Source organism: Trachemys scripta, chromosome 4 (genome assembly GCF_013100865.1).
Source record: "Trachemys scripta elegans isolate TJP31775 chromosome 4, CAS_Tse_1.0, whole genome shotgun sequence".
Taxonomy (NCBI): Eukaryota; Metazoa; Chordata; order Testudines; family Emydidae; genus Trachemys; species Trachemys scripta.
This window is the reverse complement of record NC_048301.1, coordinates 107,043,736-107,071,695: the sequence shown is the minus strand read 5'-3', so window position 1 is coordinate 107,071,695 and position 27,960 is coordinate 107,043,736. Positions and strand designations below refer to the sequence as shown.

General features: G+C 48.4%; 1 protein-coding gene across 2 annotated transcripts in view; it reads right to left on the bottom strand.

The window, feature by feature from the left end:
- Positions 1-27,960, bottom strand: part of DUSP8 (dual specificity phosphatase 8) — an 87,333-nt gene that overhangs the window by 19,271 nt on the left and 40,102 nt on the right. The window contains exon 1 of one of the 2 annotated variants that reach the window (XM_034770302.1): positions 6,390-6,768. The exons of the other annotated variant lie outside the window; for it this stretch is intronic. Coding sequence (XP_034626193.1) covers positions 6,390-6,507 — 118 coding nt within the window. The 5' untranslated portion in view covers positions 6,508-6,768. Of the gene's footprint in view, positions 1-6,389; positions 6,769-27,960 lie in introns of those variants that run through there. 2 annotated transcript variants of the gene reach the window in all.

Sequence of the window (27,960 nt, the reverse complement as noted above, 5' to 3'; positions counted from 1 at the left end):
GGCCCGAGGCTAGGAGAAGTGCTGACACCTGCTACTCCCACTGAAGCGGAGGAGAGAAAATTACAAGAGGTGAGCGCATCACAGGATCAAGACTCTGGTGGGACTCTCCACCTATCCCCAAGCTTCATGGATCAGTCAGTCTCTCTGAAGTAAGAAAAACCCTTAGTGCCTTCTACCTCAGGCTCTCAAAGAACTTTACAGACAGCAAGGACTGTAGCACCACTGGCATATATAGAATTGTTATTGTTCCCATTTAGCAGATGAGGAAACAGAGGCACAGAGTGCCTAAGCGACTTGCTCAAGGTCACACAGCAAGTCTGGGAACAGAACCCTGGTCTCCTGCCTCCCAGTCCTGTGCTTTCACTACTAGGCCCTGCTGCCTCCCTCCCTTTGTAAAACTACCCAAGCGTCCCTGTAAGAGGCTTTTCTCAATGTTCTAGACACTTTGCTGCTGGTGACATGAGTCATGTTCACCCAGGGATGCAGCATGGACCACTTACCTATTGTACACTGAAAGGAAAGAAGCTATTTCTTACTTCCATCCCCTCTCCTCTTCCCCTACCCTACATCCCAGACTCTCAACCCCCTCCCCCTGACGCTTCCTCCAGCCCCAGATTGTCACAGAGGATATCAGTGACAACCACCCATTAAAAACTACTTTCACTGGGAAAACTGGGAAAATTCAAGGGTGAGGGCAGTGGGCCTTGGAGTTCTTTAAAAGCCCAGACATTTGTCAGAGAAAGCAGCTGCCGTTCCCTTTGAGCTGTAACATCTTCTCATACCACCTGGCCCGCTGATAGATTGCAGAGAATCATGAGAGCTTCCCTCCTGGGATTACAGGCCAGTGATAAATACAACAGTCAGAGGGTTACAGAGAGAACAAGAAGCCCTGTACAATCATCTCACTACATGCCTGGATAATTAAGAGCCAATGTACAAAGCACATCTCAAACACCAAGACAAAAATAGATGCACACTCGTAATGGTGCTTAGCTGCTTTGTGCCACCATCACAGGGGAAGAAAATGCACCCACAGACATGGCCTAGGAAAGAGATAAATATAGGTGAGGGTCTCCATAATCACTGCTGAATAATTATCAAACCTGGGATCTCTGGATTTGAAAGAAGAAGCTGCCTCCATTGTCTGCGCTAGGAGACAGTAGCAGACTTAAGCTTCACAAGTGGTCTAGTGACTGTCCTCAGCTGGCACAAACTGGTGTCACTCTCCTGAAGTCAATGGAGTTGATTTACACCAGCTGAAGATTTGGCCCATGATTTGAACAGTCATAGAAATAACAGTCAGAGGACTTTTCTCTAGACACCCCCACACATCAACAATGCCCACGGTGTTCTAGATCATGTCCAAGAATTTTGGGACAGTACAAACCTATTGGGCCATCCAATCCATCTCTCTGCCAGGGCAGGACTGCCCCCGATGGTGTGTTCTATATGACCCTGTGCAAACTGTAGCAAGTTCTAGGTGAAGGTAAGAGCAGAGTCCTATTGTTTCTCCTCCTGGGTGGTAAACCCCAGCTTTGTGGATATATATATCCATAAAGGGAAGAATATTGTAGAGTATTAAGACCAGTAATAGACTCCAGTGCTGCAGAACAAGAGACATCCCCTGCTGTCCTCATTCACACTCAGCCAGGCAGCACAGACCCACTCCATTGCCGCTCTCACTATGATCACAGGAAAAGCCAGCAGTTGGGAAAGCAGCTGCGAGGGCAGGGGGAAGGGGACTTTGATAAAAGGTATGCATTCAGAATCAAAAGTTACCAACGTTTGCCTTCACAAGGGAGGACGGGGAGAGAGGGAAATGTGATCCTCATTCTCCTCTAGGGATTAAAGGGCTTAGAAAACCCTTTGAGATATGAAGGCAAGGCAGGGAAATGTGGGGAAGTACTGAAGTGAGATCAAAAGGGACGCGTGGCACGTTAAACAGGGCCATCCGCATCCTCCACTGTTAGGACCAGGGGGACATTCCACTCGGGCTTATGGGACTGTGTTGGGCCGAGCCAGCTGTGATGCTTTGCTGCTCCAGTCGGGTTTCCTTGCAGGCTGGAAACAACACACGATGCCATGGAGCGCACAGAGAGAGTAACGGGGTCATCTTGGCTTGAAAACCTGTTAACCTGTTGTTTTGAGGGCCCCACGCTCCCCCTTTATTTCCAGCCATATGGGCTCACCCCTCCAAGTCTCCACTGAAACATCATGCCTATCTGTGCCACTGGGGCCTTGGTCCTGCTCCCATCGGAATAAAAGGGAAAACTCCCACTGACTTCAATGGGGAAGGATTAGGCTTTATATAAACAACCCCCCTCCCGCAGTAACAAGCGCCAAAGCGATGTTCTAGTGCAGAGACAGCGCTTTGCTCCTGGAGGTGCTCTCTGGCAGTCTCCAGCTCCCACAGGTGCCTCTGATGCACTGGTGCACGTGCTTTCCACAAACAACCCTCTCCCCCGGAGAGCATAAGGGCAGTCTGTGGTAAGCCATATTGGAGAGCAGAAAAGTGTCCCATGTACTCACCCCTCCCTTTTTTTTGTGCACGCAACACGGGCCCGGGAAGGAGGGTTGCACTTTCACACCAGCAAGAGCAGAGCTGTCCTTAGCAGAGAAGAGGAGGGGGACAGAGGCACAGCCACCGAGCAACAGCCTCCATTTGAGCTAGCTGGCTCACGGGCCATTCTGCCCCATCTTCCTCTGTCTCCAGGGGCAGCCTGGGAGCAGCCAGTAGACACCGGAGTTTCGGTCTAGCGACAAGTTATGGCTGGTCCCCATCTTTCCAATAACTGCTGTTTAACGGCAGTGGCTGCTGTAATAGCCTTCCTGGTATGACTGATGTCGGGTACCTGAGCCTGCACTGCAGCCTGAAACCCCAGCTTTTGGTATGACCTAGAGCGGCACAGGACCTACGCCTGGGAGACAAAAGGTGCCTCCGCCTGGAGGTGCTAAAGCGCATCCGCTCTAAGGCGAGACAGTCCCTCCCCCCCCCCAACATCTCTGTGCCTTTGAGGGGGAGAGTCACAGTAGACTCCTCCCTCCCTGCGCGTTGGTGTCAGTAAATGCAGGCAGCGGGCTCAGGATTCAGAGATGCTCCCTGATGAGCATGTAGAAAAGGTGCAGCAGTTTCACACAAGTCAGGTACGGCCTTATGAACACTAGTCTCATGTTGCTCCTGCACAGCCCAGCCAGGGCTGCTCTCACTCCTGGATTACATAAAGCCATCTGCTTCCAGATCGCCTGCCCCTCGATAGAGGGACCAGCATGAAGAGCTGTTTCCTGTGATATCGCCATTTAAAACCTCTGTGCTCATAACTGTGCCTGGGGTTCCCAAGCTGCTTGGCGGTGCCAGCAGTGAATCCACAGCCTCCGACGTGCCTGGGGATATTCATTACAGGCTTTTAAACAGCTGGAAGCATTCTTGTCTTTGAATAACAGAGATGTCACTTTCCTCCTTAAGGGTCAAGGCCTCAATTCAGCAAGATATTTAAACACATGCCTAAGCGAAAGGACGAGTCCCACTGAAGTCAATGAGAGATGCTTAAAGTTAGGCATGTGCTTAAGTACCTTGCTGAATTGGGGCACAAACCCTGTAGTCCTTACTTGGGCAGTGAATCAATGAGAGAGTAAAGAACTGAGAACTGCAGGATCTGCCCCATAAAGAAATACCAGCCCTTTGTTTCTTATTCAGTCTCAGCTAAACCTACCTTGTTCTCCTAGTCAGTGACATGACTGAACACGCTGGCCAAGATTCCTTCGAATCAGGGCAGAAAAAGGGAGAAAAGCCCACAGAGCAGAGGGGCTGGACAAGGACAGCTGCCTTCAGATACCAAAGTAGCATCATTTCCTCGGCCTCTGGGAAAATCCCTCACTGCAGCATCCCTCCCCTGGCTCCTACCTCATTGTTTTGCTTGGGGGTAGCCCATTCATGCCAGCTGCTGAGTGAGATGATGAAAGGGCCTTTACTAACACCCTTACTCATCACCCTTTGGAAATTTTCTTGGTGTGGGTCAGGGCCTCCTGCTCTCTGGGAAGTTTTAGATTTCCCCTTCGCTCCGCCATCCTCATTAGTTTTCCATTGGACGAGGTTCCACGTTTAGCCCTTTTGTTTTTGCACAATGACCGTCTCAATGCATAAGAACAACCCCCACCCCACCAAGCTTCCCGCTGAAATAAGTGTTACAGGACAGGGGGTGGGGGGTAATAGGAGCCTGTATAAGAAAAAAGACCCCAAAATCGGGACTGTCCCTATAAAATCAGGATGTCTGGTCACCCTAGCTGGAGGAGCAAGTATCAATGCTGGTCAGGACCCAGCACTGCAATAGCAGGGGAGGCTGCAGGTCAGGACTGAGGTGTATGGGCACCTGTGTGGGAAATTTGTGGCTTTGTGTCATCTTCTCTGTAATTAAGAAATGAGTTCTGGTTTCCCTTCTTCCCAACTAACTAAAGATCCTGCCCTCCTCAGAGTCAGGTCAACTCGCCCTCTGCTGGACAATGCCTACATACGTCTCCAATATTCCTTTTTGTACAAGACATCGCCAGAATTCCCAGAGCATTCCAGATGTGGCCTCAGTTTCCTTATAAAAGGGCTAAATTAGAAGATCCCCACAGCTGTGTTTGCTGGCTCCCCAGACCCTCCTTCTGCTCTGTGTTTTATGGTCTACGAGGATATATTCTCTATTCAGGTTCTTCCACTCCCTCCAACCTTATCACACTGGAGAGAAACATACATCTACCCTCGCTGCTCCTACTCACGCTGAATCTCACAGTGTTGTATGGACTGACCTCTCTCTTTATACCCTCCCTCTCCCTTAGTTTGGCACCATCAGGAGATTTCAACCTCCCATTGCAGGTTCTTTCCTCCAGGCTGTTGGTATGAGAAGCAGATGAACTAGAGCCCCATTACTGATCCATATACATTCCCCACTAGTCACTTCCTTCCCACCCAAACTGCTTCCACCCACCAACCTCGAGCCTCCTTTGGCTGTCCTGGCCAATACTTATTCTTGATTTTATGCCAGCAGTTGTTGACCTCGTAGATTCATCCTACAAGCCTAAAGACCGGGTAAGCCTTGTTGCCTGCTCCTCCCCTCGTCTTGCCAACTGGGTTTTTGGTACTTCCTTAAAAAAAGAAAGAAACCCACAGTTCCAGCCCCCAAAGTTGCTTGTCCTGATTTTCCTCTGGTGACTGCGCCTGCTCCGGACCAGCTTGACTTGTTCTAAGTAAAGAAGAATGTGTCATTTCCACGACTGACCTATTACTAATTACACCATCACTGGGTTATGTGGCTCACGCCACAAAAACATGCCAAGCTCATTTAGCAGATTCCCATTTTAAGGGATGACGATGGTGGGGTGGGGTGTGTGTGGGGGGGAAGAGTTGCTTGATTAAACCATTTGGTAAACTAGGTCATTTGAGGCTAGGCATATTTTAAGCCGCTCTATTTAATTTCACCCTTTCCTCCTCTCACCCTAGTGCTGTGGAGCTAAGACATTGCAAAAGCCCTTTTTTAAGAAGGCACTTGCAAGAGGGAAATTTAGTGATCGTCTCAGTGGGGAGAAGTGAAACAGCAGCAGGGGCTATTTGGTTGGTTGGAGGCGGGCTAAAGCAGTGTCACTTTCTTAATATTGTTTCTTTGAACACCCAGTCCGCAATCATCACTTTCTTCTGGGGGAAATGCCTCCCTTTGGCCCCCACCCCACGTCCTTTGCACATGGGGACAGATGACAATTGCCTCACTGGCCCCTAGCAGCCCAGCAACCAATGCATGATACTGCTTAATGCCTGGAGTTGCAGAATATACCATCTCCTCTGTGTCCTCCTGCCCTGGAGGAGTGCAAGTATGGCTACATAAGGACGGAGCCCCCCACCTTCCTCCTGGGAGTGTTCTCTTCCACTCCTGCTTAGCCACTCCAAACTTGCAGGATTTAGTCCCAGCTTAGCTAGTCCCACTAAACAAGCAGCACTCCTGGTTTCTAGATGGGAGCCCAAGCAAGTCACAGGGGGAAACCCAGCTGACACCACCTCCTAATGCCAGTCTCATCTTTCCCTTTCCCCTTGCAGTCAACAGCAGAACCTCACCTGCCATGCTCTGCAGCGAAAGATCTCATTTCTTCCTTTGCTACCCCCCGCGCCCCTGGAGGGACAGGCCAGATGCCCCCCAAAAAGCTTCCTGAAATTGCAAAGGTTGAAAATTGCTAGTATTCCCCCCCATCCAAAAATGCTCCCTGGATCCCTGTATCCTCATGCCTGCAAGATGCCAGCTGCCCGACACCTTTACATTGCCTGCACATCAGCAGTTCTGCAAAGACAGCCTCTTACAGCATGGGTCAGGCTCAACAAACAGCACCCCCGGCACCTAAAGGAAAGGAGCTGGCCAACAAACCTCGCATGTCCCTGCTCTCCTTCATCCTCCGCACCCTGATTTTCAGCTTCATCTGCCCCTCATGCATGTCCATCCAGAACTGGTTCTCGGAGGGTGTAATCATAACATCCAGAGGCATCCAGGCAGCTGGGCTGCGTCTCACAGAGGCACTGTTTGCCCTAGCAAAACAACAGCTGGCAGGCAAAAAAAAAAAAAGCCCAAACTCGCCCCCCAAATCCAGGGTCCAGCAGGAATTAAAATAAAGGGGGGGGGGAAATGGGGACGAGAGAGACACTAACACCCTTTTCCAGCACTAGAGCTTCTTTTCTATCCTCTCTCTCCCTGCGTGTGTGCGCAACTCCAGCTCCCGCGAGCCTGAATGAGCTCAGCACATGAGCAACAACCCTGCTGATCATAGCTAAGGGGTCAGGCATGCAACCGCATTCCTTACTCAGCACACAGACACGCAGTTTAACTCATAGGCTACACCACTGACACATGCTTCACTCAGCTGCTTAAAGGGGCAACATCCCATTTTTTCCCCCATTGACCTTGCTTGCTCTCCGAAATAATTGCTCCCTGAACGCCTGCAGGGGACGGTCAGCTCCCTGAAGGCAAGAGGAGCTGCAGCAAACAGACCTTTGTTCCATTTGAAATGAGCGTGATTTACTTTGATGAGTTAATAGTTGTACAGTGAGTTGAAGGTAGAAAGCTCTGTACTGTCTATCTAATGCAATTATCCAGGGTCCATCGCCATGGTACCTAAGCACTAACACACATGCTAAGTACAGTGTTTTTATGATTCTGGATGGAGCACAGCAAACCTTTCCCCATCACCCGGTGTTCTCAGTGGTAGACACAACGAGGAGACTGGCTTGTTTCTTTTTAACTCGTTGATGTTCTTTTTCATTGAAACCTGAGAGCAGAAGGTTTTTCTTGAGAAAAGGAACTGGGGGGATGGGAGGAGTAATCTGGCAGACACGTAGGCTGCAGGTGAGGGTTGCTGGGACGCAATAATAAGGGAAGAATGGTCCAGCAGTTAGGGCACTCACCTAGAATTTGGGAGACCTAGGTTTGAGTCCAAGCTCTGCCATGGACTGCCTGTGTGACATTGGGGAAGTCACTTAGTCTCTCTGTGCCTCAGCTCCCCATCTGAAAAATGGGGATAACAGCACAACCCTACTTCACAGGGGCGTTATGGGGATAAACCCAATAAAGATTGGGTGGTGCTCAAATACTGCAGTGAGGTGGGCCATATAAGTACTGTAGAAAGAGCATGGAAAAGGGGTTGATCTGGGATTGGTGGCTACACTGGATTTAAGTAGCGAGTCAGGACACCCTGACTGATTTTGAAGAGGAAGAACAGGAGGTGGGGCTGGAGTTTGAGGATCTGAGTCTTGTTCAGTCTTACCGCACCCCTAACCTCAGCACTTGGTGTAACTGCTTACCACTATACACAGAGTTCTACCTGCTTCCTCTGTCAGAAAACCCTAGGGGTCAGAGAAATCAGCAGGAAAGATTCTAAATGATTCTGTGGGCAGTGTTGTTGTAGCTGTACTGGTCCCAGGATACAAGAGACACCGCTGATGAGGGAATATCTTTTATTGGTGTTAATGAGCCAATTCACCTTGAATGGCCTCTTAAAACATGTGTTAACTGCTTATGCTCAATAATCTGTTCCACCTTGTATTGAGCTGGGACACTGAGTGTTTCCCAGACCTGAAGAAGAGCTTCTGTGGAGCTCAAAAGCCAGATATACACTGTAAACGTTCATTGGTATAACCACACTGCTCCAGATTTTTCACACCCCTGCGCGACAGTTATACCAACCTAATCCCCAGTGTAGACAGTGCAATGTTGACGAGAGAAGCCAGCCTGTTGCCAGAGCTACTGCCTCTCACACAGGTGGATTAAGTACACCGATGGGAGCTCTCCCAGTGGCCCTAATAGCATCTTCACTGAAGTGCTCCAGCAGCACGGCTGCACTGGCGCAGCGTTTTATGTATAGACCTGCTCTGAATGACTTGCCCAGGGTCACACAGTTCTGTGATGGAGCAAGGACTTGAACCCACTCTCCCAAGCCCTACGTTAGTGCTCTAACCATTAGGCCATCTTTACTCTCTCTCCCAAGTGCTTCTTGGTCTCTATACTGAGTGGTGACGCAGGCCATCCACATAAGGGCACCAATGTGGCCCAGTTACAGTGGTAGATTTTGTGACATGGTCACTCGTTCGTTAAGACCTGGATTGAAACCTCAGAACTCACATGGGCCAAACACTCATGAGAAGACAACTTCCAATAACACCCAATCTGCAGGGGAGTCAAACCTGCAGGCTAGATGCAAATGGCTCCAAATCCCATCTGCATTCTTCTAAGGCATTGCCTCTTCTCTGTTTGAGACACGCCTCTCTACGTATACCCTAGTATCTACTGGAGGAGACACATGCATTGCCTAGGCTTCTTTTCAGGTGTAAAATACAGTGAAAAGTTACATACATGAATGGTCTGTTCCCATTCATAATGTGGCTTGATTCATGAACTGTGACCTCATGAGCAGGCCCTCTTCCTCTTTTGGGAGAGAAGTATTCATTCTCCTTCCCTGGCTCCCACAAACCCTTGGACTCTTTAAAATATCTCATCAGTTCCTTAAAGGTTACTTGTTCTGAATTCTTCCCAAACCTCCAGAAAATTGCTCAGGATTAGGCTAGGCAGATGGGACACATTGTATCTTTAAACTCTGAAGATTTACAAGCTGAGAAATGCAAGGCTGAGTTATACATGGGAGACGTCAATGTTTTTCCTTAGAAGTGACATCACGTGAGATGAGGTCACCAGCACTAAATGAACCTCCCTTCCCCCCCACCAGCTCGTGGAGCCAGTGTTTTAATGAGGCTTGTTATTGTGAGTTTTATTATTGTCAGATGCGGGTCAGAGCCTGAGGTTGGATAACATTCAAAGCACATTCAAACCAGGTTGGAAAAAAGGATCAGTGTTCAACCAAAAGCAATGCTTGGGAACCTGGGAAGTTGTTCCCACAACCTGGGTCTCTTCCCAACAAGCACGACATTGACTGGCAAAGAGGATGGGGACAACAGATGCTGTTGCACTTCAGGTGGTACTATTTATGCTACACTTAACGCGGTGATGGGAGAAGTATAAAACATGCTTCCATCATGTATTGTAGATTCATAGTCCTGTCTACATTGCATGGTCCCATCTATGCTGCAACCATGTCGGAGGACAACTCTGCTGCAACCAGTTCCTCCAACACAGTTGCATTTGCAGTATGGATGGGAATCCAATTACACCCAGATGGCAGCACTGGCAAATCCCATTTCCCATGAGATGATCTAATTATGGACTCTATGCAGGAATTACTGCTTGAAATCCTATGGTCTGTCCTATGCTACATGATCATAATTGTCCCTGTGGGTCTTGAAATCTATGAATATATTGTCTTCCTTTGCTACCCTCTAGTAACAGGAGGGACTAACTTCCTCATGGCTGAGAGATCCTAAAGCTAAGTTTTTTGGGGCTGCAGGTTCCTTCAGGAAGAGTTTGGACCTGCTTTTTGGCTCTGCCCAGCACAGCTGGGGCATCTCTGCCTGAGATCTATAATGCAGGATGTTTTAGCAGAGCCCTTCATATGAAAGGTTGGCCCATGCTCTGCATCCCCGCCCACCCTCCTAAAAGACAAATGCGCCCACAGGCAACAGAACCCGTTTTCATGGGAAGCAGTAATTAACCCAATTCCAACTGCAAATTCCTCCCTAGAAATAACTCTAGCTCACCCTCCTCAGAGTAGCTCTACACTGCAGCTGGGAGATGCAAGTAGATAGATATGCGCTACCTCAAGCAGAGCTAGTCTGCTAAAAATAGCAGTGTAAATGGGATAAGATGGGCGGTGGTTGGGGCATCTGTCTACCGCAGCCGGGAAGCATGCTTCCAGCGGCAGTGTTGACATTCCTTTAGAGTTGCCTCTCCCTTGCTCTGCTCCTGAACCTCCACCCCTTTCCTTCACCAGGTGCGGCCCCATTTGGGGGCTAATATGGGGAAGGAAGAGAAATGTTCTCATATTTACCATTCCTTTTAGATCATTCTGCATAGACATGAGAGATGAAAAGAATCCCTCACCCTGAGGAGGCTCTCTCTCGAGGTGGCCACTGCAGGACTGACCCCTCTGGTGTATGGCACAGCAGGTGGTTCCATCTAGTTTTTAGTGGCTCCAGGGATAGGACTTCTTACATACAAGCCTCTCCTGTTTGTTAAATACATAATGGCAAGGGCAGTAATGCAACGTTGGGACAAGGGGGCTCTTCAAGAAGAGAAGGGGGAAAAGATAAAATCAACCATTGACAAAGGAGGTAACATACATTAAAATGATGATCAGAGAGAAAGCATGGTCTTGTAGGTAAGCTGCTGGGACACAGAAGATCCGGGTTCAGGTCCTACCTCTGCTCCAAACTTCCTGTGTGACCTTGGGTAAATCTCTCTGTGCCTCAGTTCCCCCATCTGTAAAATGGGAACAGTGCTTCCTTCTTGCCTCGCTTGTCTATTTAGACTGTAGGTTGCTTGTGGCAGGAACTCTCTCTTCCTAGGTGTGTGCCCACTGCCTACCCCAATTGGGTCACCTCGGTACTCCTGCAGCATACATTGTCATAAATGCTAGTAAGGGTTAGAGTCATCCCGGGTGTAACTCCACTGAAGTCAGCAGCATGATACTTGAGAGGAAACTGGCATGAAGTGTCTGCAATACCAAGGAGCAAAGAGTCTGTCTTCAGCACTTACATACACATGCAAGGATTGGCGATAATCCAACTGGTTAGTGTCCAGCGTTGCCCTCCCCCTTCCATCACAGGGAGCTTATAATCATTGCAATTTCAAACCTTTCACATGGGCCTCAGGAAAAGGGGATGATGGGGGAAGGGAGGGGTACTAGGTTGCTCAAAAGGAAGGAAATCGTAACTGGGCACAGGTTCCTGTCCGCCAGGATCATTTACTGGGAAAAGTTTCCTTCCCCCCCTTTAGCTTTCCAGAAATGAGATATGAAATGACATAGTTTTGCAACTCTTGGCAACTTGTTCTCCCAGTCCCGTCCCGCCCCCCCCATCCTTGTCTCCCCTTTTTTGTCCAATTGTTAAACATGCAGCCGGGGGGGAGGGTAAGCTCCAAGGAATAATTATAGAATCAGGAAAACAAGTCCTCTGACGACAGTGTTACTAAACAGGGATGTTTAGAACATAGGCCAAGAATACAATCAGCTCATACATATGTGACCTGGCTTAACCCATCCTAGCAATGCAGCCACTGCTCCCCCTGGGAAGAAAACAGGCAAAGATATCCCTGGGTTCAAATGCAAGGGTGGGGTGTGATGGGAAGGGGTGAGAGCTTACCAGGATGCTACACCTCAGCCTGGAGAAACCACTCCTTCCTAGCACACAAAAGGGGATTTGGATATTACGCGCCAATCCCCACTCACTTTGCTTTGATAACAAGCGACCACAGCTGGATTTAAGTACCTACCAGAGCAGTGGTTGTGAGGTAGCACAAGGCAGAATCCTCCATGAACACTACCCTCGAAAGGTTCCATTTCCAAACAGCCTGGGCTCACCCAGCAGGCACAGCATTCAGTGCCATTGCATCTCTGCCCTGGCCCAACCTAGGCCGTTTTACAGGATTTTGCTGCCGTTAAGAAAGCAGCTCCTCTGTTATTTTGAAACTGAGAACGGCCATGTGACAGAGTTAGTCAGTCAATGAGGCCACGACTGTAAAACAACAACAACAAAAAAAACCCCTAGTGCCCACAGTTAGGATTCTAAGACCATATTTAGACACAAGCTAGTGATTTGATTCTTTTTCTTTTTTTTACGTGCCAGCTCCCAGCATCTCCTACTGTGTTCAGCTGTTATTCTGGATTCTCTGTCCCTCTGAAAATCAGGTGCTTGGGGAGAAGCAAGAGGAAAAACATACTTCAGCGTTATCGCTCCACCAAACATAGGCATTGTCATAGGACATTTTCCTGCAATATCCTGAATGAAGTTTATTGAATTCGGTTAATACTTTTGGGATCCAGTGCATTAAAAAGACAATTGTATATTTGTTATTGGGATACTATGTATTTCCATAGGAAGGGTAAACTACTGAGATGGAGAGGTACACATATACTGGTTCAAACTAGACTCTCCAGGGACCAGCAGACAAAAAGGGGTTTTAGAGCAATAGTCTAGTTTTAAACAAGCTCAGGACCTTCTTCCTGATTCAGCAAATGGACAGGACCCCCAAGCCACAGAGGACTCCAGCTTTAGCGTAGGACTGGGCCTCTTGAGGCCACATAAGAATGGGTACTTGCTTTGAGCTTGAAGATGTGATGAACTTGTAACCACAAGGAATCATCCTTGGGTGGGGATCTGAAGGACTGTTCCTGCCAGAATCCATGTTAAGATTGGGGTGAATTCTGCTGAGCTTATTAGCATGCATGTAGGTTCTTTAATTGTTTTTAATGAGTTTTATCTGTAATGTTTTTTTACCTTAAGAATAAAGTAGGCTTGCCTAGGAAATGCTGTGTGGAACCTTGAGTGTTGCAATTACACCTTTAACTGACTCAGAACAGACACCAACCAGTGTCCTGGGCAGCCTGGGAAATACACAGTGAAGGGCGGGAACTGGCAGCCTAGAAATAACCCCGTCAGAAGGGAGAGAGCTGCAGGTCTTCACCCAGAAACAGTGGTGAAGCCTGAGCGTACATGCCCTTGCTGGACCACTGAGGGAAAATACTGGTGCAGTTGCCCTGGCCAGTGACACTCCACATCTAGACACCCATGCAGGTATAAGGGGGATCTAAAACTGGCACCCATGTGGGCATCCTAAAGTGGGAGCTAGATGTTCTGTTAAGGTGCCTGATTGAAAGCTAAACTTCTTGCTGTATTGAGTGGCATATTCTTGCTCCCTTTTTTATAGGCAGCTGGAGAGCAGGGTCCTACGGCTGGTGCAAACAAATTAGTTGGGCTAGGGATCCCCCAGTAATTATCCATGAAAAGACCTGCACAGATGTACACAAATGAGGGGGAGGCACATTTCTGAACAGGTTCAGAGGCACTAGTTGGACTTGAAACGGGGCTGCATGGGTGAAAGAGAGGGCAGAATTTGGCCCAGTAACTGTAAATGACTTGGACAGCAAACATACTCTATGGTAATTGCACCGTGGGGTATTAAATCATCAGGACTAGGCTTAATGTGTTAGCATGTGGCCATGTATTTTCAGGTCCATATACTAAGTGCTGACCCTATTCGTACCAGAGCAGAAAGGGCCACTGCCCTGACTGAGCAGCATTATAATATAATATAATTTATAATAGTAGCATTCTCCTACTGCTGGAAAAAGGAAATACAGTCCCTGTGGAGGAGGTGCAGGGATATCTGTTGTGATTCCTGAAGAAGCACAACAGTAGCTAGTTACACAAGGACATTTCAGCAGAGGAAATAAAGATATTTACAGAAGCTACCCTGGAACAAGGTGACCTCTCTATCCACTTAGCACAGTGCTGGCAGATTTCCATTCAGCCAAACTGTTCACACTTCCCCCTTCAAGGCGGATGAGACAATAATAAATATTGGGCAAAGTTATTCCGTGTCCAGAGCATTTCATTAAATAAACCAGCAGAGCCCTGTGGGCTCCTGACAACTCCTAATGTTGTCTTTTCTCTGGCAGCTCCCTAGTGCTGCATCTACAGATTCTTGGATAGGATACATCCCACTTCTCCCAGACAACACCATGCTCCATGACCTCCTGCAACAGCAATGGGAACAACTAAAAGAGCTCAGAGAAAACTCTTGTGAGCTCAGGACAGAAAGTATTCCCTGCAGTAGACTCTAAGCTGTGGAACTCCCTGCCACTAGATATCAGGCAGTGAGTCTCAGCACCAACAGAGCTAAGAGCCAGACATGCCTTCCAGAGCAGTCTTTCACTCACTCACCAGACAATCTGCAAATCTAACTGGGTAACATTTAAAAATTTGATGAAAATCTGATATTTTGAGAAAGAGTTTGGGGGAAAAAATATCCCCGCCCCTTTTCTTTGACCAACAACCTTGGTCAGAACTTTTCTAGTTTCTCTGCAATTTCTTACTTGGAAAAAATACAAATTGGAAAATCTTTTTCCTTACAAATCCCATCACCACTTATTTTTGACCAGTCCCTTCTGCAATGAAAAACGCAGGATGACCTCGCTCCAAGTGGGGAGAGCAACGATAAGAGCAGGGTGCACAGCCATCAGGGAGAACTGTACTTGTCTAAATACACCTCACTACTTGGAATGGGTGCCTGCCAAGGGCCAGGTTCACCACTGCCTTGCACCTTGGGTGTGATTTCCATCAGTGCAGAAGGGGCATAGAATACTACTAAGTCAGAACGTAATGTGTTGCATTCCACTTCGCACTGGTGTACACAGCACCACAAGGGGCAGGTCAATGCTGAACTGATTTCAGTGGAGGTACGCTCTGTGACAAAGTTCCTCCTCTATCTTGGTGGGTCCTGTGCTTATTGGCGGATTTTCTTGCCTCAGAGATGCACCATGTGGGTTGGGGAACAGCCCAGAGACCTTCCCCTCTGGAAGAACCCACAGTCCAGGTCAATTGGGAGGTTTGGGGGGAAACCCAGGCCCACCCTCTACTCTGGGTTCCAGCCCAGGGCCCTGTAGACTGCAGCCATCTATAGTGCCTCCTGTAACAGCTGCATGACAACTACAACTCCCTGGGCTACTTCCCCATGGCCTCCTCCAACACCTTCCTTATTCTCACCACAGGACCTTCCTCCTAGTATCCGATAACACTTGTGCTCCTCAGTCCTCCAGCAGCACACCCACACCCTCTCAGCTCCTTGTGCCTCTTACTCCCAGCTCCTCACACTCACACCACAAACTGAAGTGAGCTCCTTTTTAAAACCCAGGTGCCCTGATTAGCCTGCCTTAATTGATTCTAGCAGCTTCTCCTTAATTGGCTCCAGGTGCCCTAATTAGCCTGCCTGCCTTAACTGGTTCTAGCAGGTTCCTGATTACTCTAGTGCAGCCCCTGCTCTGGTCACTCAGGGAACAGAAAACTACTCATCCAGTGACCAGTATATTTGCCCTCTACCAGACTCCTGTACCCCACTGGTCTGGGTCTGTCACAGCTCATTTACACCAGCTACGGATCTGGCCCAGTGTGCTTAAACGGACAGTTTGGTAAAAGGGGGGTGCCCACTGAGTGGTCTGAACAATCTCTTTGTTTTCCTCGAGCACAGACTGTACAGTCTCTTCCCTACGGAAAATAACAGTATGGCTCTGCCCTGGAGCATCATTGCTAAGCTACGGCGCGAGGCAGAGTGAACAAGGCTGAGAAAAGATACCGTGGAACTCGTATGGAGTTTGTAGACTTCGGGTCACTGGCCTTAGCTCCACCTTCAGAGAGCAGACGAGGAGTCCTGGTCAGCCCGTCCCTATTATTATTATTTAACATCTGTATGTGATGTAATAGATTAGCTCTTTGGGGCCAGGATTATCTTTTGGTTCTGTGTCTGAACAGCGCCTAGCACGATGGGGTCCTGGTCCATTCCTGGGTCTCCTAGGCACTACAAAAATAATAATAGGAATCCATGGTCCCCAACAGAGACAATACTGAAGGGTTCCCAAACACTTTGCAGACCAAATCTATAGAAATGTCACGTACCACCGGGATGCAGCTGCCATGGAATGCTGCAGCCAAGCAATTTCAGCAGCCAAGCAGCACTACAATAATTTAGAACAAGAAACTTTTGGGGGGGGGGGGGGAGAAGGCTGGCAGAATGGAGTTACCGGAGTTGGAATTTGTCCATGAAATCAGATTTTAAAATCTCACTTTTTGTGACAAATTGCCATGGGACCTTTAGTGACCACAAATGGCTCCCAGTCGTACAATGTCCTCCAGCACTATCCTGGAGCACTCTTTGGATAATGACACAGAGCAGAGAGTGCCACCTACAAAATCAATCTGGATTTACCTTGGAGATCTTCCATCCATATGCCAACAAGCCTGATCCTTGCTCAGCTTGGAGATCTGATATCATCACATGATCCTAGGTGGCACAGCTGCAGGTTACCCCTGCTACAGAGGACACTTTATAGCAAGACACTTCAGTCCCCTGGACAGTGACCTGACAAAGGGAACTGCCTGGGGAAACTGAGAAAGCACTCAGGGGGTATGGCACAGACTAGACACTGTGCACACTTGGGCTCTAAGAATAAAAAAAGCCTCAGGATGCTATGCCTAGACACTGCCAAACCAGATCGGACCAATAAGGCCCCAACTAGTCTGGAATCCTGGCTCTCTTGGTGGCAAATACCAAACACTTCAGAGGAAAGTGCTAGAATGTCCACAATGGACAATGATGGAATAACCTGCCCAGACGGCACTTTCCTTCTCAGCCCCCACCCCCCATTAGTTAATTTCTGGTTTATGACTTGAAGCAGGAGGTTTATATTTTTTATCCTATCTAATGTCAGTGTGGATGCTCTCAGCCACAGAAGTGCCCTGACCCTGGTTTTCAATCCTGCTAGGCACTTAACTTCAACCATACCTATCACAGTTGCCTAAGTTCTGTGTGAAAAAGTGTATTTTTACATAAGAACATAATGATTTTTCTGTTTTAAACTTGCTGCCTTTCAAATTCATTGGCTGCATCCTTCTTCTTGTTCTATGAGAAAGGGTAAATAGACGCGCCTGATTTCCCATCTCTACCCCACTGGTTATTCTGACGCCTCCAGTATGTCCCTTAACCATCTCCCCTCTAAACTACACAGTTCCAGTCTCTTCTCACTCGGCAGCCTTTCCCCATCTCTGGCACCTGCTTCTGAACTCCTATCCTGGTCTTGGTTTTTTTGAAACAGGGTGACCAGCCCTGAACACTATATGCCAACCAAGGGCATCCCATTGATTTATATAAACAGCACCAGGGCCTGTGCTACCATTAAGGCAAACTAGGCAGTTGCCTAGGGTGCCAAGATTTGGGGGGGGGGCGCGTCAAAAAGCGGTGCCCCCAATTTTTTTTACAGCATTCCTAGATTGTTTGGTGCCGCAAGCCTGGGAGGGGAGGAGAATTAGAGCAGGGGCAGCGTGCTCAGGGAGGAGGCAGAACAGCGGTGAGCTGGGGTGGGGAGCTGCCACATGGCTCCAGGGGGGGGGGGGGGGGGGGGGGGGGCGCCTGGGGGGGGGGGGGCAGCGGCCGGGGGGGGGAAGGGGGGGCAAGGTGGAAGTTTTGCCTAGGGCCAAAAACTTCCTTGCACCGGCCCTGAACAGCACGATAATAATTTCAGTATATTAGTCCCGAGCACATCTTCAGCTAGTCTAACGGCTCATTTGCCTTTTTGCCCATCCACACCAACTAAGCTGAGGTTTTCGTGGAGCTGTTCACACTGACACACAGCTCATTCCCCCTGAGTGTGTACGGTTAACGCAGAATGCAGCAAACGGATGGGCAGTTCAAACTCCCTTTTATCCATCACTAGTGAATTTCATCTGCCAGCACATTGTCCATTCACCTAGCTTAGCTGGATCCCTCTCAGGGTGGATAAAAATCAATGACTTTAAAAAAAATAATAAAAAAATTGGATTTTTTTTATTTAAATGGGATGTTTTTGATAAAATGCTTTTTGAGGGGGAAAAAACCTATCTAAAGATAGTTTAATTAAGATACAGTATAGTCAAAGATCTCTCATCATGGAATAGGGATTATAAATTCTAATTCTATAGTATGAGACAATATATTCATGCAATGTTTAAGAAAAGTTTTGTAAATGAGTTCCAGTAGTTCATAGATTAGGGAGCAAATCTTATAAAGTTCCAGGGGCTTCTGTATAGATTATTCAGGTTAATCTTTCTATCTACCCACTGGGACTCAGTGCTCAGTCTAGAAGATACCATCAGAGATGCTTAGTTTTGCAGTTCTCAAATCGTGGATTTGTGTCTCCAGAGATAATGCTTGTTAACAGCAAAAATGTTTTTAAATACATAAATAAATAATATCTAGAGGTGAGAAATAACAGACCTCAACCCTATTGTCCCTCTGCAAATTTGTGTACACAGAGTCAATCCCTTACGTCTCTCTAAAAGTGCAGTTTCAAAAAGTTCAGTGAATATAGGGTTACCATATTTTGTGCCTCCCAAAGGAGGACACTCCACAGGGCCCCGGCCCCGCCCCAACTCCGCCCCTTCCCCCAAAGTCTCCGCCCCCTCCCCTGCTTCCCGCGAACATTTGATTCGCGGGAAGCCTGAAGCAGGTAAGGAGGAGTGTGGGGGGAGGAGGCGCGGCCCAGGCTGGCCCCGGGCCCGGCCGACCACCCCCGGCCCGCCCAGCACTGCGGTCCCCGTCCCCCGGGTCCCCGGCACCGCTGGCCGTCCCCCGAGCCCCCGGCCCGGCCCCGCCGGCCGAGCCCCTGGCCCGGCACCCCCGGCCCGGCCCTGCTCTGCAAGGCCGGCCCGGCATGTCCCGATTTTCCCGGACATGTCCGGCTTTTTGGGCTTTCCCCCCGGACGGGGATTTGGAGCCCAAAAAGCCGGACATGTCGGGGAAAATCCGGACGTATGGTAACCCTAGTGAATAGAAGATTGTTGGGAGTGGAATAGATCTGGACAAGGAGAAAAAGTCTGGAGATAAATGTGAGAAGGGAGGGACAGGCAGTAGAAACAAAAGTGAAACTGTTTGAGCAGCATATTCCAGAAGTCTTGAGGTCTTTCTGAGTGTAGCCTTCATTGATTTGAGATTTACCATATTATTCTCTCACTAGAAGGGAAAACCTGTAGTGGCAGCAGGCCGTAAAAGAGACCCAGTTTGGGAATCAGAACCATTCAAGAAATATATGCTTGCTGATGCTATTTTAAAGAAATTCACACTGGTAAAAGTCACTTAAGTACGTGGATTCAGAGGCTTTTGAAGTGATAATCTCACTTTTAGCAGCAGCAGCTTCTTCTGCCGGTGTAGAAAGAATATTTTCTTCCTTTGCACTAATTCATTCCAAATTAAGAAATCGTTTGGAACCTGAAAAAGCAGGAAAGCTTGTTCTTCTTTTCCAGATTATGAACGAACAGGAAAATGAAGGTGAAGACGACGGAGTAGCTGCAGAAGCCAATCTTTTAAGTTTCTCATGTTGACCTGGCTGACAGTTGATTTAATGTTTGTTTTCTAAAAATATTTCATTTAACTATTTTAGTTAAAAACAATTTTAACAAAAACAAACCTGATTTTAAAAATTTGAATGTTTAACTAAATTCAAAAATTCATATGCTTGTTTTGTTAAAATATTATGTGTTTGCTGTTGAAGAAAAAAATCCAGAATACTTAATGTTGTTGTTTTAGTTAAATAAAACAATTTAAATGTCTGTCTGGTGATGTTCTCCTCCTAATACAGCATGGCAAGAAAATCCTCCAAATATTAATGATTAACTTGTTGAATTGGAGATAGTTCACCTCCCAATGACTTCATAAATCTCTGCTTCAATTACCTTTGGTAAATGAAATAACCAATCATTCATTTTCTGATAGAGCTGTAAAACTAATCTGAAAAGTTTTCAAAATGCATCACTTAAAAATGTATAGTGTGTACCTTCTAAAAATGAAACCTACATCTATCTCTGAGTTGTGAAGAATATGTATTAAAGTTATAACAACCAACAAGAATGCACTTATGTAGAAAACCATGATTAAATCGAGTCTTCCCGACTAGTGATTTAAATCAAATCCACGCTGGTCCTTCTGGAGTTCTTCAGTCCTCTCTAGTCTTGACTATCCTACACAATTGTGTGCTTTCTGCAAATGTTGCCAAACCTGCTCTGTTCATCCCATTTTTCAGATCGCCGATGAGCATATGAAGCACCATCACAACCTTGAGACCACTCCACCATGGCAGAAGGTTAACAGTGTGATGATTGGCCCTTCATTCCTATATTGCTTCCTGCCTCTCAGCCAGCTGCTAGTCCAGGACAGAACTTCAGCTCTCACCCCATGGCTACTTAGCTTCCTTAATAGCCTCTTGGGAGGGGCTTCATCAAAAAGGCCTTTGGAAAGTCCCAATGAATCATCCTGACTATTTCTCTCACATCCACTATGGCATTGACACCTACTCAACAAAAAGAGAGCCCGGACCGCTTGTTTTACACCAAGCTGGCGGGCAGACTCCTGATGAGCACACTGGCTAAAAAGGGAACAATTAAATAGACCAACCCCAATATTGGCAGCTAGCTTGTCAAACCAGCATGAGATGCTCTTAACATGCCACGTGGACGCCTGCAGCCTTCCCCTAATATTTATATTCTGGCAGGAAGCAAATGAGAGGGCGAGTCGACATTTAAGCTGCTTCTGTGGAAGATGCAGGCTTGCTCCTGTACCATCGGGCTGCACATGGCCTGGGCCCCTCGCCAGCTCTGTCAGGGCCAATCTGCTTGCCAAAGGGGAGGGAGAGGGGAGATTTCTCACCGCTGATATTGTTACATTCTTTCCGAATCCTGGGAGTAAACAGATGCTCCAAATTTAGAAAGAACAGGACTGGAAAATTTTAAAACATTCCTTGAAGACCTGGGACAAACTGAGGGAGTTGGGGACTGGGGATGATCTCACATGTACATCCGAGCCAGATGAAAAGCTCATGACTGGAGTTCAGAAAGCAAGTGAGGGGCCTGTTTCAGGTTAGTGCACAAGATGGGAAAGAACAGTTTCCGTCCCCCCCCCCCCCAATCTAACCCCTCTAATCCTAGAGGGTCCCAGTTCTACCTGGTCTACCATGGCAGAGGGCCCTGGGGACAGCCATCACTCCATACCCCTAGTGCAGGCAGGCAAAGACACCATTTGAATGGGCACAGAGTCAGTCCCCTTTGCTTAACGCTGGCACCAATTATGGCTTATTGTGGTTATAAGGGTTTGTACCAGCACATACATCAGCAGCTGGAAGTAGGACAACCCCTCAGCATAGACAAAGCCTAGATTCTTCTTCATAGGCTCCAACCACCTGCCCAAAATTAAAAATCATGGCTCTGCCCCAGTGCCGTAACAAGGGCGAGTCAAGTGAGGCACTTGCCTTGGGCGCGCAAAGCTGAGGGCGGGCAGAAAGAGACAAATTAAGTTTTTTAATTCTTATTATTTTATGAAAAATTATAATCACATAATATGCACATTGGGTCATGACAAATGTACAATGTAAATGGAAAATAAATAGAATACACCCTACAGTAATTATAAGCATTGGTTCTCAAACTGGGGGTCGCAACCCGGTTATGTGGGGGGTAGCGAGCCCCAACCCCGGTGCGTGGCTGCAAGTTGCGAGCCCCAACCGCTGTGCCGGGCTGTGAGCCCTGACTGCGACGCATGGCTGCGAGCCCCGACCCCCGTGTGGAGCTGTGGGACTACGAGCCCCGACCCTTGCGCCGGGCTGTGAGCCCCGACCCCTGTGTGGAACTGCGGGACTACGAGCCCCGACCCTTGCGCCGGACTGTGAGCCCTGACTGCGACGCATGGCTGCGAGCCCCGACCCCCGTGTGGAGCTGTGGGACTACGAGCCCCGACCCTTGCGCCGGGCTGCGAGCCCTGACCCCGACCCCCACAGTTTATGATGCACATCTTATATATATTAGTTGATTTTGTACACGGATCTTATGATTAAAATAAATAAACGTTCTATTATCATTATTATTCTTATTTATGTTTTTTTTTTTTTACACAAAGTAACTACTATGAAATTATATGGGGGGGGGGGGAGGGCGCAATTTTATATTCTTGCCTCGGACGCAAAAATAGCTAGTTACGGCTCTGCTCCGCCCCAGCTGGTTTCCCTCTTCTACCCTACAGGGGCAAGGCTCTAGTCATCGCATGTACATTTAGAGTAACTTCACTGACTCCACGATCTGTAAAGCACCAGTGGCTGTTCTCTCTTTTGCACCTAGTGTAAACCACAGAGGTACAGCTCGCTTTGTACGCAGCATGTCCATGGCTAGGGGTTTACGCTGGTGCAGCAGCTTCGGTGTAAATCCATAAGGTCCCCTTTACGTGGTAACTGGGAAGGGGTCACCGTGTTGCCCATCTGGCTGTGCACCTGCCTTATTAGTCAGGCGAGTGGCTTCAGATTTGATTTTCAGGGGGATGTCCGAGGCCAGCTAGGAACAAAGCTCTTAGCTCCGGGGTTTGGGGAAGGGGAGGGGCTATAACAAACCGGAACAGGCTGTATGGCAGCATGGGCCCAGGCATGCAAAGTGCCATGCAGATGCAACCAGCAGGGGAAGCTTCCCAAGCACTGGGCTGCGGATGCAAATTGTAAAATGGGAGCACACTGACATGGGAGCCTGCCAGAGACTCCCTTAGTCCCACCCATCCTTCTCAGGTGAACACAAAGGGAGGAGAAGAGCATGTGACACACCATGTTGGCTCAGCCCCAAATAATACCCTGGCTGATGTCAAGTCCTCCAATACAAGAGCCTGCAGGCAGAGGCCATCAAGAGTTGCTGTTGAACAAACAAACAAACAAACAGCCATCAATAAAAAACAAAGAGGGAGTTTGCAAAAAAGCAAGAGTTTGTGCTGAACTAAATAGAGGTTAAAGAACAGTCAGGCTCCTGCTGGAATAGCACAGTTCGGAGAGGAGGAAAAGGGGGCATTACGTAATGCAGGAAAAATGCTGGCTCCATTCAGTTTTCCACCACTTCATGTGATGTCAGGAAAACCATATAAATCAACAGGCTTTCTGCTCCCATGGATGGAGGGCAGCAAGCAGCACTATTTATACTTAAAAAAAAAAGAAAGAAAGAAAGCAACAGGGAGATGATTTCCAAGACTGGGAATAATGGACTCTAAGGTTCCACCCCCCCAGCCTCTTTGGAATCATCATGCCTTCTGGTTTGTTAACTCTTTAGGAGCTCCCACCCTCTATCCCATCACCCCCTCTTCCTTTCAGGCCTATCTGCGGCTGCTGCTTTCACGCACAGCATGGCACTCCTATGCAAAAGACTGGTGCTGAGGAGTCGTGGGATAATAAGAAGAGGGCAGGGCTCCGAATTTACATAGCATGGGTAAACTGTATGTCTCCACTGCAATAAAACGCCTGCCACCCCTGGCCCAGGTCAGTTGACTTGGAATCACAGGGCTCAGGTGGAGGAACTACAGAATGTTCAGGGTTGGGGTGGAGCCCGGGGTCTAAGACTCATGAGGAGGGAGGCTCTCAGAGCTCGGGCGCCATCCCATCCCAGACATCTACACTGCAATTTTTAGCCCTTGAGCCTAAGCCGTGCAAGCCCAAGTCACCTAACCTAGGTTCCGAAACTTGGTGCCGTGGGTTTTTGATGGCACTGTAAACATACTCCCAGGCACAGAGAGGGGAAATGACTCACCCAAAGCATCACAATGAGGAACAGAAGCCAGGCATCTCCAACCTTGCTCAAGCTACTAGACCATGCTGGGAAAACAAAAGGCCTTTGTCTAGAATGGGGGAATTCCTCTCTGACCAGGACACTACTGCAAGTTTCATTAGCCACCATGTTTCACTAGCATCAGCCACAGGGAAATTCCAGCCTGATACTGCTGCCAGTGGGAGTAAATCATTGGTGGGAGAACAGGACACAAAGATTTTAGTCCTTATCAAGAATTGCTCTCGATACACCTTCCCCATGGAGGTCACAAGTGCAATGAGTTTAGCGGTCTCATCTGTGCCTCTTAAACCAGAAAATACACCAGATGCAATTTGACTTAGGTTTTCTGTTTCACCTCAGCAGTCCTGAGCCTGTAAGATTGCACGGGGTGGAGGCCTTGTCTACACTGAGGATTTACCCTGCCTTCAGTCTCCAGCGTAGCCGCACCGGTACAAACTCCTAAAGCAGACGGACAAAGCTGCCATTTGTACTGGTGGAGCCAACCCCTGCTTGAAGCCAGGGCAAGCAGCACTAGGGACTTATACCCATGCAGCTATGCTGGGTCCAGCCACCAATCACCAACACCCACAGTGCAGACAAGGCCTCAGCACAGACTGAAGCGTCATTCTTTGGGAACGGAGGCCCAAAGCTCCCATCATTTCCAAAAAGCAGTGGGAGAAAACGCACCATTACGCTCCAAGGGGATGCAGGAGAACACCCTGGCATGATGCAGGCGTTAATACGTCACATACAGAAAGGGACCAAAGCTGAGATTGGTGTGAGTGTGTGTGTGTGTGGGGGGGGGGGGGGGGAATTGGTTTTTAAATATCAGAATTTGTAGTTTTGATCTAAATGCAAAGGATAAGTCAGAGCATCTGGGTGAGTCTTCCCCACTGGGGTCCTGCGGCTGGGAGTTAGGTTGGGTTCCCCTGCATTTGACCAAATGCCTGGTATGATATTAGCTTTCTTGCTTCCATTTTAAACAACGATTTCACCTGCCTTAGAAGAGCAGCGGTGGCAGCTTTGATAAACAGATGGAAAGGTCTGGCTAAGGTCACGGAGCTTCTGTCAGTGCCAACGCGTGCTCGGTTTAGCCAGCATTATATAACGGCTCAGAGCCACACTCTGAAACACAGCAGATACCCCCTCTGCACCCAAGCACAACGTGCTACTGAGCGGCCCTGGGAAAGGGGGACTATTTCTTCTTTCACCCAGCAGCGGAAAAATACTGCAGCCCCTAAGCTACAATCACAGCACTGGCAATCTCTGGGCCCTTTTTGACTTTGACTGGGAGTGCTGCTGAGCAGGTCCACAAGCCACCATTTTACAAGAGTGACTAGTGATTTTGGGTCCCTTTGTTCAGACACCTTAGAGGGGCCCAATTTCCAGGAAGTGCAGAGCATCCACCCTCTGAAAACCAGGCCCCTTTAAAAAGGTGTTTCGCCTGCCCCAGAATCACGAGTCACTTTGGAAAATCTTGGCCCATGTTTTTTATCCCTCTGCAAAGACCCATGCACGCAATGGCATTAGACAACAAGAAGCCAGGACCAAGAACACTGGTTACAAGAAGCAATCAGAGGATGCTTTCATTATTCTCTCCCACCCTCCCCCTTCAGCCTATTCAGTCTCTCTGGAGTTCTTCTTTTGCAGTTTCTTGAAGGCAGGTGTTTTGGCAAGTGAGATTGGCTGGTCACAGATAGGTCATTATTATTATTATTATTATTAATAATATTATAGTACTGCCAAGTGGCCACAACTAGGATGAGGACCCCACTGTGCTAAGCACTGTAGAGAGACCCAGTAAGACACAATCCTTGTCCTAACAAGCTTCCAATCCAAACAGTCAAGACAGGATGACTAGCCCCATTTTACAGATGGAGGCAGAGGATGAAGTGACTTGTCCACGGTCAAACACAGGACGTGTGTGGCGGAACTGAAACAGAATTCCTGAGTCCAAGTCCAGTACCTTAGCAACGAGGCCAGCCTTTGCAGGAAGAGGTTCAGCCTAAAACCTCTAGGAGCAGACATCCCAAAACTTTCACTGAGAACGAGCAAAAGAATGTGGACAAAGGGTTAGTCATGGGCAGCAAAGCATGCCCTTAAGACACTTCCACTGGAGAGACTAACAGCTTGTATCCAATTTCACTCGTTTGAGTGTAAATCCAGAGTACAACCACTGAAGTCAGCGGGGTTATTTTGGCTTGACGCTGGCATAAGCAAGATGAGAAACTGGCTCCAAATCTCCATTGGAGACTGCATTCCTGAGCAAATCCCCAAACCTTATATACAAGCAGGGAAGAGGGCTTCATTCTAGTCTCCTTTACGCCAGATTTGCAAGTGGGTGATACCACTACTTTTGGTGAAGTGCCTTGCCATTGGGGTGAGATCAGCATCAGTCCCAGCACGCACGTCCCCCTCAGACCTCCAAAGCGCTGCTAACGTGCGTCTAAAATAACTGGCTGCTGCCCACATTACAGGATGGAGAAAACTGCATGGGTGTGCGCGCGCGCTCAGGCCCCCCACCTCCCGAATGTTTTCAGCAGTATTTTTGAGTCACAATTTCCATATAAAACTCAGCAGCCATGACCCAGTGTTCTACATTTTGGTTCCTTTTTTCCACACATTAGTGGTCTGCGCTTCCCATTAGCGAACCGGCAGGCTCCAGGGTGTGCAGCTCACAATGCCACAGCAAACGGAGTGTGAGAGGCTTTGCCAAAACCTCAGCAAGGCAATTACCAGCCACTTCTGGGAACACATTCTTCCCCCCCACCCCCACCGGCTGTAATTTTTCTTCCAGGGTTTCTTGTACACAGCTATTGTGTTGGAGCTGGAAATGCAGAGGGCTAGACTTGGCCCATGCTACCGAACAGACCTATCGCAGCTCAGAACCTAATGCTCGCTGTCAATGAGTGGGGGGAGTTTTAATTTATAGACAGCGTGGGCAAAAGGAGCAGCTGTAGTAAGGGGGAAAAAAGAGAGACACACACAAGTAATTGGCACTGGAGGGAGGGTGAGGGAACAGGCCAGCTTTAGGATTCACAAACAAGACCCAGGATAACGGAAGCGGCCCATCAGCACAAGGTTTAATTTTATTCCCATTATTTCTTTGCTCCATTCTCCCAGCCAACCAAGCAGTCACTCACAGAGGTTATGTCTGCGCTGGAGCGAAAGGTGTACATTTCCAGCTTGGGCAGAGATACCCGTGCTCGTGCTGGACAGAACTACTGTGCTAAAAATAACAGTGTAGCCACGGCTGCACGGGCTAACGGTCCTGGCGCTAATCCCGTCTGACACCCTAGGGATGTACGCAGGGCAACTAGCCCTTCCCGCCGCTCATGTGGCCACAGTTACGCTGTGCTCTTTTTAGTGCGCTAGCTGGATCAGAGTGAGTGCTGGCATATCTCCTCAAGCTGGAAATGATACCTGCCAGTGCCAATGGACCCATAGCGTGTGGCACCAGAGAGGGGAAAAAAAGGGAGGTAACAGGTAGTTCTGTGTACAGGAAAAAAGGGGAGACCCATAAAAGTCCAAAATACTGTACTATAGTTGAGAAGACGCAACGTGAGCTCTGCCAACGGGACAGCAAAGGGTACTGTGAGAAGTACTCTGCCCCCCAGCTAGCAATTCCCCGCAGTCCAAAGGCACCTGTACAGCACAGGAGAGTTCAGATTTTGTATTGCACCTTATGGAACCTGTGAGCTAAAGAGAGGAGAAGCGCCCATTAGCACAGCTCCTCAGAGGGGCTTAGACACCCAACTCCTATTATTTGCAATGGGAGTTAGGCTCCTAGACACCTTTGAGGCTCTGTGCCACTGTGACCAACCTGGGCATGAAATCCAGCATGATGGGGGTGACTCTCACCTTTCTGCTCTGATGTGGGTTGCTCATTGCCTAGCCAGTGGCATGCAAATCACTACACATCTGGGAATGGGGCAGCATTAGCAATAATTACTGCTCCACACCTGGAGCTGGGTCTCTGCTCTGGAGGGAGGGCTTGGACGAGTTTGCCAGCTAAATGCACTGGAACTTCCTCTTCTTCGACCTGGGGAAAGCAAAAGCGTTGCTGGTGCATTAGGGGTCATGGCAAGGAGGATGCTCCTGACACATCCCCACTGACTGAGCTGGCTCCTGCAGAGGTTGGTAAAGAGGATTCTTTTCCCCTCGCTGTGCAATTTATGCGGGGCTCTGCACTTACTGAC